Here is a 12,500-nt window from a genome sequence, read left to right as displayed (position 1 = left end):
TATCCATCCGTCTGTCCATCCGTCCGTCCATCTATCCATCTATCAATCTATCCATCCATTTATCCATTTATAGATGGATAGATAGATGGATAGATGGATAAATGGATGGATAGATAGACGTCCGTTCATCCATCCATCTATCTATCTATCCATTTATCAATCTATCCATTCATCTATCCATCTATTTATCCAGCTATCCATCCATTTATCCATCCATTTATCTATCTATCTATCTATCTATCTATCTATCTATCTATCTATCTATCCGTCTGTCTATCTATCTATCTATCTATGACATATTCATGTGTTTTTCTACCAATCATGTATTTCTACTGCACAACATTATGTGACCGTTTCTGCTACAGCAACACCGCAATTTCCTTTCCTGGAGATAAATAAAATTTTCTCTGTTCCTGTCCTACACACATACACACAATACTGACTATTAGCTTTGCAAATTCTCTCTCCCTACATGCAAGTCCCTGTCTGGATTGGGATATCTGCGAAATCAGTGTCTGTGTTTGATTCAAGATTCAAGATTCTTTATTGTCACTATACAAAGTACAGCGAAATTAGAGCAGTACAGCAAAATCATAATTAGATGTAGAGATGTTATTAGATGTAATTAGTTATTACATAAAATATTACATAATACATAACATAATTAGTATAATTATGTAATTAATGTAAGATGTAAAGAGATGTTAGCGAAATTAGATGTTATTCCTCGCAATAACATCTGTGTGTGCGTGTACGTGTGCATATACATCCATGTATGTTAGTCAAAACCTATAAGTGCGTATGCATGCATATATACAAAATATATATCATGGGGTGGAAAAAAGGCAAAACAATCTTTTTTTAGCACAACCATAATAGAAATGCCATCACAGCCCATTTTAAAGACCCTGCTTTACAAATAAGATACTCAAACAATACTGTGGTACACTATATATAAGAATCAAGATACTGTCACAGTACTTTTTTGTTCATGGTTAAACATATTCATTTGTTCATATCATTTGAATGTGACCACAGAATGCAATTCTATCACGCAGTGTATTTGAGGTTAGTTCATCACATCCAGCAACAGACTGGTGTGTGTGTGTGTGTGTGTGTGTGTGTGTGTGTGTGTGTGTGTGTGTGTGTGTGTGTGTGTGTGTGTTAGATGGCTGAGCCCCCCGCTGCGTCTGGGAATTAAAGGGGTTTCCCACTGTTATCTGGAGGGGGTTGCTGTACAGTCACTGTGTGTAGATGTGTGTCCAGTGTCTATGAGCTTTAAATCCTATCACTGGAATGGGGGGCGGGGTCACAACGCGTGATTGGCCCGTGCAAATGTAGGTCACCAACGAGGAAAACCATGCTGGCACCTTGTTACCACGGTAACCTGCATTTTCTTCCCAAACTTAAACACACACACACACACACACACAGAGAGAGTGAGAGAGAGAGAAAATACAAATGTTGCCCTTCCTTCCTGTATCCTTGAGCTGTCAGCAACAAGATCATATCGGTAATTAGTGTGTGTGTGTGTGTGTGTGTGTGTGTGTGTGTTTAGCTGTCTGGCCTTTATTTTCACATGAATACACTATAAAGTACAAGCAGCTGCACCTGTCTTCATTTATACAGACACGACATGCTTTGCAGGGGTTAAAGTGGGATTTTGGTGGTGGCCGCACCCTAAGACCTGATGGTGATCCTAATACCCTAGGTGAGTTAAGACTTGACCTCTGACCTATCAATCCCCAAAAAAGTATTCCACCTAATTACCTATGTTGAAAAACAGCTTAAACAGGTCTCTGAACCTGATCAGACTCATCGTTTAACTGGTTTTAAATGGGTTTTCACCAGCTTGGAGAGGCTGAGAGTCCAGATTAAACCAGCTTAAAATGGCTAAATCTGTCTTTTACAGCTGGAAACATACATCTATTCACTAGAAAGCTAAACAAATACACATGTAAGCATAAATATATGTTGTAACATTTATAATGTTGTTTAAAGGTGCACCATGCCATATGTTTTGTTACATCTGCACAATAGAAACATTGGTAGCACTTTACAATAAGGTTTCATTTGTTAACATGATCAAACAACGAACAATGTCTACAGCATTTAATAAGACATTTTACCATTATTTAATGCACTGTGAACTAAAGGCAGGAACACACCAAGCTGACGGTCGGCCGTCGGGCAGTTTTTGTTCGTCGGCCGACTAAATTTTCTCAGTGTGTTCCGCATTGTCGGCTAAAGTTGGTCCTCGTCGGCTTTTTTTTGGCCGATTCGACATGTTGAATCAGCGTCGGAGCTCGTCGGTCAGTCGGGCCATCTGATCTTTCTGATTTGCTGTTCAGCTACTGCCACCTGCTGGTACGTAAAGGCATTTCATCTTACGCAGGAGCAGAACGGACGTGCTACTTGGTCGTCGGCTGTCGAGCGTCGGTTTGGTGTGTCAGGGCAACTTTGAACCCAGACGCTGCCGACGTGAGCCAACCCCGCAGTCTGCTTTCGTTGGCGTCGGCTTGGTGTGTTCCTGCCTTAATGCTACCGAAATGTCCTATTCATATTTGTTTTGACTATGTTGTACTAATTCTTACCAATTCTGCAGTTTTAGGAACTGCAAATAAAAATGACCCATTCCATGATAAAACTTTTTAGTCTCATGCTCGTGTACTTCTTTTTAAACGTGTGTCAAAAGTCTTTAGGTATAAAACTTTTTGCAAACTGAACAATTATTTAGTGCACCTGTATTTATCAGAGAGGTTGATGTAGTACTCACCTGATCTGTCTTGCATAGTTAAGCTCGATCTCAGTCCTTTCCTTCACAAATTTGGTGTATTTTTCCACAAAGTCGATTCCCCACTGTGTGTGCTTTTCCAGGTTATCAAACTGATCCTAAAAAGGAGAGAGACAGAGAGAGAAATGTGTTAAAATTGGGACAATAACATGTTTCAACACCCCGAATCAGTTGTTGAAATCAAAAAATGTACCACACCAAATAAGGTTCACCAAAGAGGCAGAACAACAAATGTTTGATGACAGCCGCCACTGCACGGGGTCACAAGCAAAGGCGTCATTCCACTGAGGTCAACAGGAAGTGGACAGGAAGAGCCCATCCTTAAGCCACGGTCACACTAGACTTTGAGCACGCAAATGTGTGAATTATGTACAACATATAACAAATAATAATAAATCCAAAAAGTAAAAATAAACAATCTACTCCACTCTACGGCAAAAAAAAAGATTTAGCCGTGGCTTATCGATCTTCTATTGGTCACACATCTTCAAATTCGCAGGTCAGAGTTCACCAAACTTGAACTTTGGAAAGCGCCAAAATGCGAAACTACTTTGCATGAGCTTGCGTTTCTGGTCCGCTATGGTATGCGTGTGAATGAAAGTCAAAGGAGTGAAAAGAGTAGTGTGACTGCTAAGTGAAGACATTTTCAGATCAGTAAATAAACTTGCGAAAACTGGTATTATCGATAACACCTGGTGGGGGTTTGCGCTCGCTTTTCACTTTCTCTTTAAAATTCACGATCACGCACACTCTTTGTATAGGGAGCGGCGGTTCTGAACGCACATTTTAAGGTAAGATAATTGTCAATGACCAAATCTTCCGCCATTGTCCTGTCGCCTTACTCTCGTCAAATGATCAGTGACTCCTGCTGTACTGTGCTGAGACTCTGCAGCTCGAGCTGTAAAAAGAGTAGACACTTTCAGTTTATAATTGTACCGTCCATTGTCCAACTGAAGTAAATGGTGTTTATTACTATAAAAAAGCAAGACGACAGTGGGGGCGGTGCTGCAGTGGGCAAGTGATGGAATCGATGTACGCCTGAACACCGTGTAGCACAGTTAACACTACCGCAGAAAGCCTAGTTAAAGTACTGTATCAAAAATAGTGAACTTTGTTATGAGTGAATATAATGTTATGAACTTTTGGAGTGATACTTCTAAAGTGCCAAGTGCAAACTGTAATGTTGGAATGTTTCTGATGGTTACCTAACACAACAACACAAGAAGCCAGATTTATAGACTGAACGTTCCAAGTTATATTGAAAAACTGAAATCTGGAAGTGAATACAGGTGCTATTATGTTTCCAGGATACGTAAATAATAATAATTAAAAAATAAAATAAAATGTTATCTAACCACTCAAACCACATTCAGAGGCAGTTGCAGACATTACATTTGTAGTGTTGAAGTTAATGGGGCTGAAAGTTTTATTAATATCCTTATATGTTGTGGTCATCAACAGGTGAATATTATGAAGGTATATGATAAGGTGTGTGTGTCAGGTTTTAACTTTTTCTTTGCAGATGATTTCCGGTAAAACACACAAACACACAAACCACAAAAATACGTTCTACATTCAGACGCAACCCATTTTTACACCTCAGCTAACACAGGTCACATATTTTGAGATGTGTCAGGGTCAGTTTAAGAGCATGCTTAGTAAAATATGATAGAAAATATTTAGACGTTATGCTAATTAAGCTTCACAAATACTACACTAACTGATCCAAAATCAGTATCCGATAAGAAAGAAATCCTATATAATACACTAACAATGTATGAAGCATATGTATTTGGATTATGCAAAAACAACCTCCAAAAAACGCCACACAACAGGAAGTTCTTGCCAATGTCCCTCTTAACTTTTTAAGAATCCTTTTCAGTTCCATCACTATGCAAAATAAAGGTTCCATTTAGAACCAAAACTTATTTTACAGCCTGATGTCATAAAAGAACCTGTTCAACAACAAAGAACTTTATTTAATTCTTTAGAAAATCCATGTAATGAAAGCCCAGAAACCAAAACACTGCTTTGAAGAAGCTATAATGAAATAAAGAACTTAAGAAAGCCAACTTAAGAATCCTACGCAGCCAAAATTTGTCTTGATAACCAAACATTGCTTTGCCAAACCTAAGAACCTTTTAAAACCCGTTCACTTCACAATAAAATCACATCATCAGAACTTAGACAGAAGCTACACTAAATAAAACACCAAAAGGGTACTGAAGTGACGCTTCAATCACCTTCGTTTGACTCCAGCATCCCCCCATTTTCTCTTCAACCATCGCGAAGTCTGAAGAATTCAGCCAGAATTCCACTCACACACTCCCTCCGTCCGTAGGAGCTTAAGATTCACAAGAACATTTCACTATCCCCTTCTGAAAGAACACACTGCTGTTTAATTGCTGTTCGTGCAAACCTTTCGCATGCATTCAGTCAGCAGACAGGATGAGCGCTCAAACCTCTGTCAGTGTGTTTTGTGTGCACAGGATGTACATGTGGGTGATGATTTCGGTTTCTGCACTCCACATTAAAACTTTTGGTCAATTACTTGCGTGCTATATTCCATGTTTCTGAAGTTATATGTGCGAGAAACAAACCAAAATTACGTACTTTTTTTAAAAATGAAAATTCCTCAAAAATACCCATGGAAAAAATAATAACATTTGGGTTTGGAATGACATGAGGGTCAGTAAACAGTAGGGGCTTTCGCACAGGAGGAACCTTTTCATAGTTCCTGTAACTATTGGTGGAAGAACCCACCTTTTGGCGTGTTTGTACAGCAGGAACTGGGACAGATTTTAGTTCCTACTTCAGAGTAGGGTCTAACCCAGCACAATAGGAACCACCAGTGACGTAAGTGTACGGTGACTGCCCAAAGGCATGCCATATGAAACATCGACACCCGGCATGTGTAAACACACAGTTTACATATACTTACTCCACAAACTAACTCCACAAACATGGATAGATGGACCGACACCAAAGTCCAGGCACTTCTCAACAAGTCACAGAGTCCTCCATCCTCCAGTTGTTGACAATGCCCTGCTTAAATCGCTTAAAATCAAGTCCCCCCTCCCCCCAGGAATCGGGTCTCCTTTAGGACCCCAAGTGATCCCACTGGTTCAACTGACTTTTGATAGGTAGTATTTTTAGCGCCTGATTATAATTCCTGCAAAATCACGTTATGATTGACGTCGTTTAAAATGCATTATAATGTCTTTTAAATTACATGGTTCACTAGTATATAACTGAAGCTATAGGTTGTGAAATCAAGCATTTCTCATTCTTATTGTTTTTTTAGCTTACATACTAGCATAGCATATATCTACCTGATTAGCCTGCTAGCTTAGCTTATATTATATTAGGGTGTTTTATGCATCCAATAAAGTTCACAATTACATGTTTCAAATTAATGATGTTTGTGTGTACAATTCATTTATTAAAAATGTATAATAGTAATATTATATACTATACTACATTGCTATTATTGCGTCAAATTAATATTAAATTACTTTTACAGAGCATAGTATGTTGCAACAATCCTTATCCTTATTAAAAAAAAAAAATTTTATGCATGTTTCCAGTTTGTTTTATTATGCAATACATAGGGATTCATTATATATTTCAAGCATGTTGTTTGTGCACGTAATGTAATAAACATCATACAATAGTGAAATATGTTATAATTAGTCATCACGATAACAACTTTTGATCAGGCTTTACTGCTTGGGTCCTAAAAGAGACCCAGGCAGGGGGGACTAGATTTCTCATGACACCGGCTTATTTCAGAGTTCCTACTTCCAGTGCAAATGCAACCAGGAAAATGGCCCAAGGGGAAAATTTAGTTCTCGGGGGGCCTCCCTGATGGTGAGTTTCTAAAACTACCTGGTGTGAAAGCCCCTAATAACTGAATTTTCATTTTTGGTGAGCTATTCCATTAAGGCTAATAAACTAGCAATGGAAGAATACAGCTAAGAAACACACAGTGCCAAAATCCCCTGTCAGCATCTGGGTAATTCAAATGACCTAATACGATTAGCCAGCCTCATTTAAACACAGATCACCTCCTCTTACACAACCCAGTCTTTAGTACACACTGCAGAGACAAGAAACACTACAAGAGCAGCAGAACCCCAGCAGCCGAAGGTTTAAAGGAAGAAAATTGAAAATCTGCTGTGTGATCCTACATAGATTTGTGGTTTTGATCAGTGCAATAAACGGATGCTTCGGTGTCTGACATTTTCAGCAATGCAAAGACATCTATGAGGTGCTCCAAGTGCAAGTCTAAAGATCTGTGGCTGTATGAAACTTCCTATCTTAATTCTTGACTTCAGATTTGAAAAAGTTCTATTTCCTAAGTGAAATAACCATGGTTACTAAACAGACAGGATAGGATTCTATGTTAGGATGTAATACTGATCCTGCTGTCTAAACTAGTGCATGTACAAACTATTTCTTTGAAGATGCACCCAGAAGTGAAGACACATTATGTTGCCATTCATGTGGACTTGTTTTGCAATTCTCAAGAGAGACTTTAAAAAGAAAACATCAAAACTTGACATCAGCTTATAGGGACATCCCCACATGGAAAACTTCTTCATAGAGGGACTAAATGTGTTATTTTTTATCTAAAAATAGTAAGTATGCACTTTTGGCTCAGTTGGTTTAACATTGAAGTGAAAGTTAGGGTTTGTATCATCCAATTTACATGTGTAGTTACTTATTTAGCAGACACTTGTAACTTACAAATGAAGAAGACTACAACAAAAGTGATTTATCCATGACAAAGAACAAAAAGCAAACATGCTATACATGTCAAAGTGAAAAAAAAGAATTGATTTTTAAGGTTTAGTTGATATCACACTTAGTATTGATAGAGATACAGTTAAACATCACCATTAAACCACAACCCAAGTAATTTCACTAAATAAAACAATAAATACAAATCACAAACTGTATAAAAAGCATTTCTTAAGCTTAATGTTAATATCAACATTTACTAATACGTTATTAAAATCTGTTAATATTATTTAATGGACATGAACTAATATGAAATAACAATGAACAGTTGTATTTTTATGTTAACAAAGATTAATAAATACTGTAACAAATGTATTGTTCCTTGTTAGTTAATGCATCCCAACTAATGGGAACTTATTGTAAATAATAAAATATATATACACGTTTCCTTTTAAAACACGACATATGATATTTGGTGTAGTAATGCAGCACAAAAGCATTAGCATAATTCATTTACCCTCTGAGTCGACAACATTTTAGTCCACATTACTCTGAATGATGGAGTGGCCCCCATGTCCACTGCGGTCAAGAGAGTTTCCACCAACTCCTAAAGTCAGAACTAAGCCAGAACCGCCTGTCCGATTTAAAGTCAAACCAGTATCGGTCAATCCACCTGCACAATTCTCCAGTCGAAACCAGTCTGTCTGCCTGTTCCAGTATGATAATGGTGGATTATAATCCAGATTCTGTCTTTATCCACAGATTAAATCCCTCAAACCAGCATAAAGCAGATATATTGCACATCTGGAGCTGATCCAATGAGCGTCTGGGCACCAGATTTACAGTAGTTCTACTATTTTACTCAAGTCCAGACATTAGCAATGACCAACAAGCACCAGATAGATACAACACAGCCTCGTAAGTGAATTACACAGTTCCTGGTGGCAAATTTACATTTATATTTACATCCTAGCAGTTAGCAGAACTTTCTATTTAAAGCAACATACAAATGAGGAACATGTCGACAACAGGCGGATAGAATTTGGGTTCTATAAGCATTTTCTAAACATTCCATTTTGGTTGTACAAATGTCAAAAAAAAAAAAAAAGTTTTCTTAATGTAACAAACATTTTAACATTCTAGGAATGTTGATTTGTAATGGTCCAATTGCAAAATTGTGTTTAATGCATAAAAATACAGTTTCATAAAAAACTTTTAAAAAGATGTTCTTTTAACGTAGTGAAAACTTGAAAATGTATAAAACACTTATAATAATAATATATTGGATGGTACATTGTAGATAAAGCAGTATTTTATACATTTTCAAGTTCTTGCAATGTTTTGTGTTTTAAACCACTCTTAACATGAGAGTGTTTTTTTAAAGTGGCATGTAAAATATTAGGGTTCATTAAAACATGCAGAAAGAATTTCAGTGTAAACTATAAATTACAGCACTGAATTTAATATAACAATTTAAGATTGTATATAAGGGACAATAATACTTGGGGCCCTATCATACACCCGGTGCAATGCGGCGGCAGGCGCGACGCAAGTGTTTTTTGCTAGTTTCAGCCCAACGCAGTTATCATTTTCACGTCCTGCGCCACGTTGTTTAAATAGCAAATGCATTTGCGGCCATTTGTGCGCCCATGGGCGCGCGTGCTGGTCTGAAAACGAGGTGTGCTCAGGTGCATTGTTGGCGTGTTGCTATTTTGAGGCAACTGAAATAGACTGCTCCACTGACCAACTGAAACCTGGTCTAAAGTCAATGCTGCAGTATTTTTTTTGTTATTTAAAGAGCGCGTTAGTAATATGCGCCTATATAAGGGTGCAAAACGCGCATACACTCTGTTTATTACACACACAGGGACGCGCAGCAGCACACAAACATGCCAAATATTAAAAATAAAAGGATTATAATGTAAAAGATTATTATTGTGTGCATAAAGATAAAAATGTTTTGGTGGAATCCGCCTTATCCCGTAGACGGTCTGCTCGCGCGCTTTAACCCTGCGCACGAGCAAATACGTTTCCTCATTAGAGAAGTGTTCAGTTTTTCCGCTTGCAAATTCCGCCATGTAAATAGCGAATCCGCCATGGCGCGAGAGCAACTGGCTTTTAAAGGGAATTGGAGATGAGACTCTGATTGGTTAATTGCACAAAACACTCCCATTACTCATTAAGAGAATAGGGCCAACCCTTTTAGACCATGCACCGGGTGCGCCGACCATTTTTCCTGTCATTAAACTAGCAAAAGTAGATTCGGACATGCCCTAAATGCACTTGCGCCGTGCGCTTTAGACCATGTGCTTAGATCATTAAAATAGGGCCCTTTAACTCTTTCCCTGCCATTGACAGAATTTTCCGGCAATCCATGTTTTTACTGTTATACGGTAGGGGGCGCTATTACATATCTTCTGAAATAGTGCAGAATATGCAAATCCAAAAACAAGCGAAAAAGAAGCAGAAACAAGCGATAGAAGCATTGCTTATGCTCATGTAAAAACGCAACAATCAAACATTAAGCAGAATAATCAAAACTGTGTAACGTTACCGAATGAAATGTTGAAACCACAAACAGGTATAGGACTGTAGTCTTTGATGAAAATGCAATTTTCAGAGGTTTTTATTCAAAATGTTGCTTTTTTATGAAACTTACCCACATTCAAGTGTTGATAAAAAGAGAATGCATGAAGCTAAAATAAAATGGGTCTTTGATATATTATATGTTCAGGTATTCATACAATAAAAATATTTCGGGGGCCATGAAAGTTTTGTGAAAATGATCAAAAATGCTGGAGCTGGCGGACAACTCCAGCAAAAGAACACCAAGAACATTTTTTCCAAGCACTTTGAGAACATTTATCAAAATACTATTAACATCATATGTGGCTAACATTTGTTCCTAACAATTACACAATGTTTGCACTGTGTAGTTCTCCTTTAGATGGAAAACGAACATACACTCTCAACAACAGAGGTGACGGAGTCATTATCTCCAGCAGTGACGACGTCTGCAAAAACATCCCGCCGTGCACGGCGAGTTATTGTGGATTAATGAGGGTCACGAATGGTCACCAGCTGACCCTGAACAGAGACCGAACATATTGCAGAGCACCTGCATCCGCTGTGAACGAGTCTACTGGATGGAAATGAGGGATCAGGGAGAGGTTCAGCACACATACAAACTCGACCGTAGGCGTCTGAGCTGCACGCGTGTAAAAATCAAAGCCGTGCCAGGTGGTGACTGAGCAACTGGAGGGAAATATGGAGAGAATGACTCAGAGAGAGGGAAAGAAAAGAATTTAAAAGACGTCTGATATTCAAAACCCCTCACAAGCACACTTTCATGCATGAACATACCTGAAAGGTTAGTGTTGTCACAGACATAAGGGGAGTAAATAAATGACAGAATTTTCATTTTAAGCTGCACTTTTCCTTTAACCGCACACATGCACTCTTACAATCAATGTTATGTCATCATGGATTCTGAATCAAAAAATGAGGTCATACTCTATATATGGAAGTAATAACCATTTCACATAATAATTATTCTTGTGTGCATGGTAGAATACTGTAATTCAGGCTGAAATAAAACACACACAACTGCACAAAAACACGAGCATGAGAATAACCGTATGGCGTATATTTCATCATCCAGTAACACATGCACACACGCCTCCTCTCTTGCTATAAATAGGCATCGTGTGCTCTGATGGGACACAGAGAAATCCTAGAGTTCACTCGTCTCTCATGAACTCATTAAATCCAAGGACTCCCAAAGAGCAGAACACTAGTCAGACACTGAGAATCTGTATGTAAATACAGTACAGTCTGACAACCATCACTATTACTAGTGCTCATACTTAGAGTTAGAGGTACATTTACTATAGTAACTAAGGTATTTTGGTGGAAAATGTACATTTTTGCATTGGTTATTCTCTCAACATTTCTGAAATCAGTAAATGTGTTTTTAATTTACCCTCCTGGTATGAACTCAACAAACTCTCAACATGATTCACTCACGATCCTTGTGAAATCTGGCCTTAATTTAGCCGGAGAGGACGTGCTTCATCAGGCTTCTGCTTCGTTACTTTGGGACAGTCCAATTAACTATGATGCTAATGAAGAACACATCACAGAGAGAGAGGAAATGCTAAATATATCACTGATGGAGACTTTCTGAACCTGCACACATCTGGACTGGAGCTGAATGTATGATCCCAACCTACTGACCTCAGATCAGTCTGCTGCTTAGTATCTGGTGGAACATGGTTAATAAGAACAGGGTGATCTGACCCCAGGTCAGTATTTCTTCTAAAATGGATAAAGTATGCACAAGCCCATTACATATGAAGTTTATTATATTTATTTTTATTGAGAAGGGAACACACCATCCTAGTATGTCTATGTCATCATTTAATTGAGATTGTTTTATTGCTGGTTTAAAACGGTTTATGATCTCTTAATAAACTGGACACATATGTTTGCATACACAAAAAAATGCTACTGACACATATATAAGCACTAATAAGACACACTTTTGTGTGTGTGTACAGGGAATGAGGCGGTGTGTGCCAAACACGAACCGGTGTCAGTGCTACAGCCAGATCATAAATGTATTTAGTTAACACAGGACAGATAGCAAATGAGATTCTTGAAGGTCACTGGGGACGCTACATCTAGGGTCATACTAAATGCAACACAGCAACTGAATCCCTTCAGGAATCCCTTGTGTACGAGGCTGCTCATTAGATGGTCACTTCTAGGAAGTTAAGATAAAAATAAAATATATATTGAAGGGTACATACATGGTCACTTCTAGGAAGTTAAAAAATAAAATTTTTAATATTTTATTTTATGTTATTTTTTAATGTCATAGAAGCGTCTAATACATTTATTTATTATCTAATAATATTTATTTATTTATTTATTTAAATTTTAGGTTAAAGTTAAACTAACC

At 37.9% G+C, this 12,500-nt stretch overlaps 2 protein-coding genes across 15 annotated transcripts in view; one reads left to right on the top strand and one right to left on the bottom strand.

Moving 5' to 3' along the window:
• Positions 1–12,500, top strand: part of rpl35 (ribosomal protein L35) — a 518,047-nt gene that overhangs the window by 289,329 nt on the left and 216,218 nt on the right. The gene's annotated exons all lie outside the window — the stretch shown is intronic.
• Positions 1–12,500, bottom strand: part of LOC127503738 (formin-binding protein 1) — an 80,382-nt gene that overhangs the window by 47,653 nt on the left and 20,229 nt on the right. For all 14 annotated transcript variants that reach the window (XR_007927176.1, XR_007927179.1, XR_007927177.1 and 11 more), the window contains exon 2: positions 2,777–2,892. Coding sequence is in view for 1 of the 14 variants with exons in the window: in XM_051877841.1 (XP_051733801.1) it covers positions 2,777–2,892 (116 nt within the window). In the remaining 13 variants the exon portion in view is untranslated. The remainder of the gene's footprint in view (positions 1–2,776; positions 2,893–12,500) is intronic.

The sequence above is a fragment of the Ctenopharyngodon idella genome, chromosome 21 (genome assembly GCF_019924925.1).
Source record: "Ctenopharyngodon idella isolate HZGC_01 chromosome 21, HZGC01, whole genome shotgun sequence".
Taxonomy (NCBI): domain Eukaryota; kingdom Metazoa; phylum Chordata; class Actinopteri; order Cypriniformes; family Xenocyprididae; genus Ctenopharyngodon; species Ctenopharyngodon idella.
The sequence above is the reverse complement of the archived record's forward strand: the minus strand, read 5'-3'. Positions and strand labels throughout refer to the sequence as shown.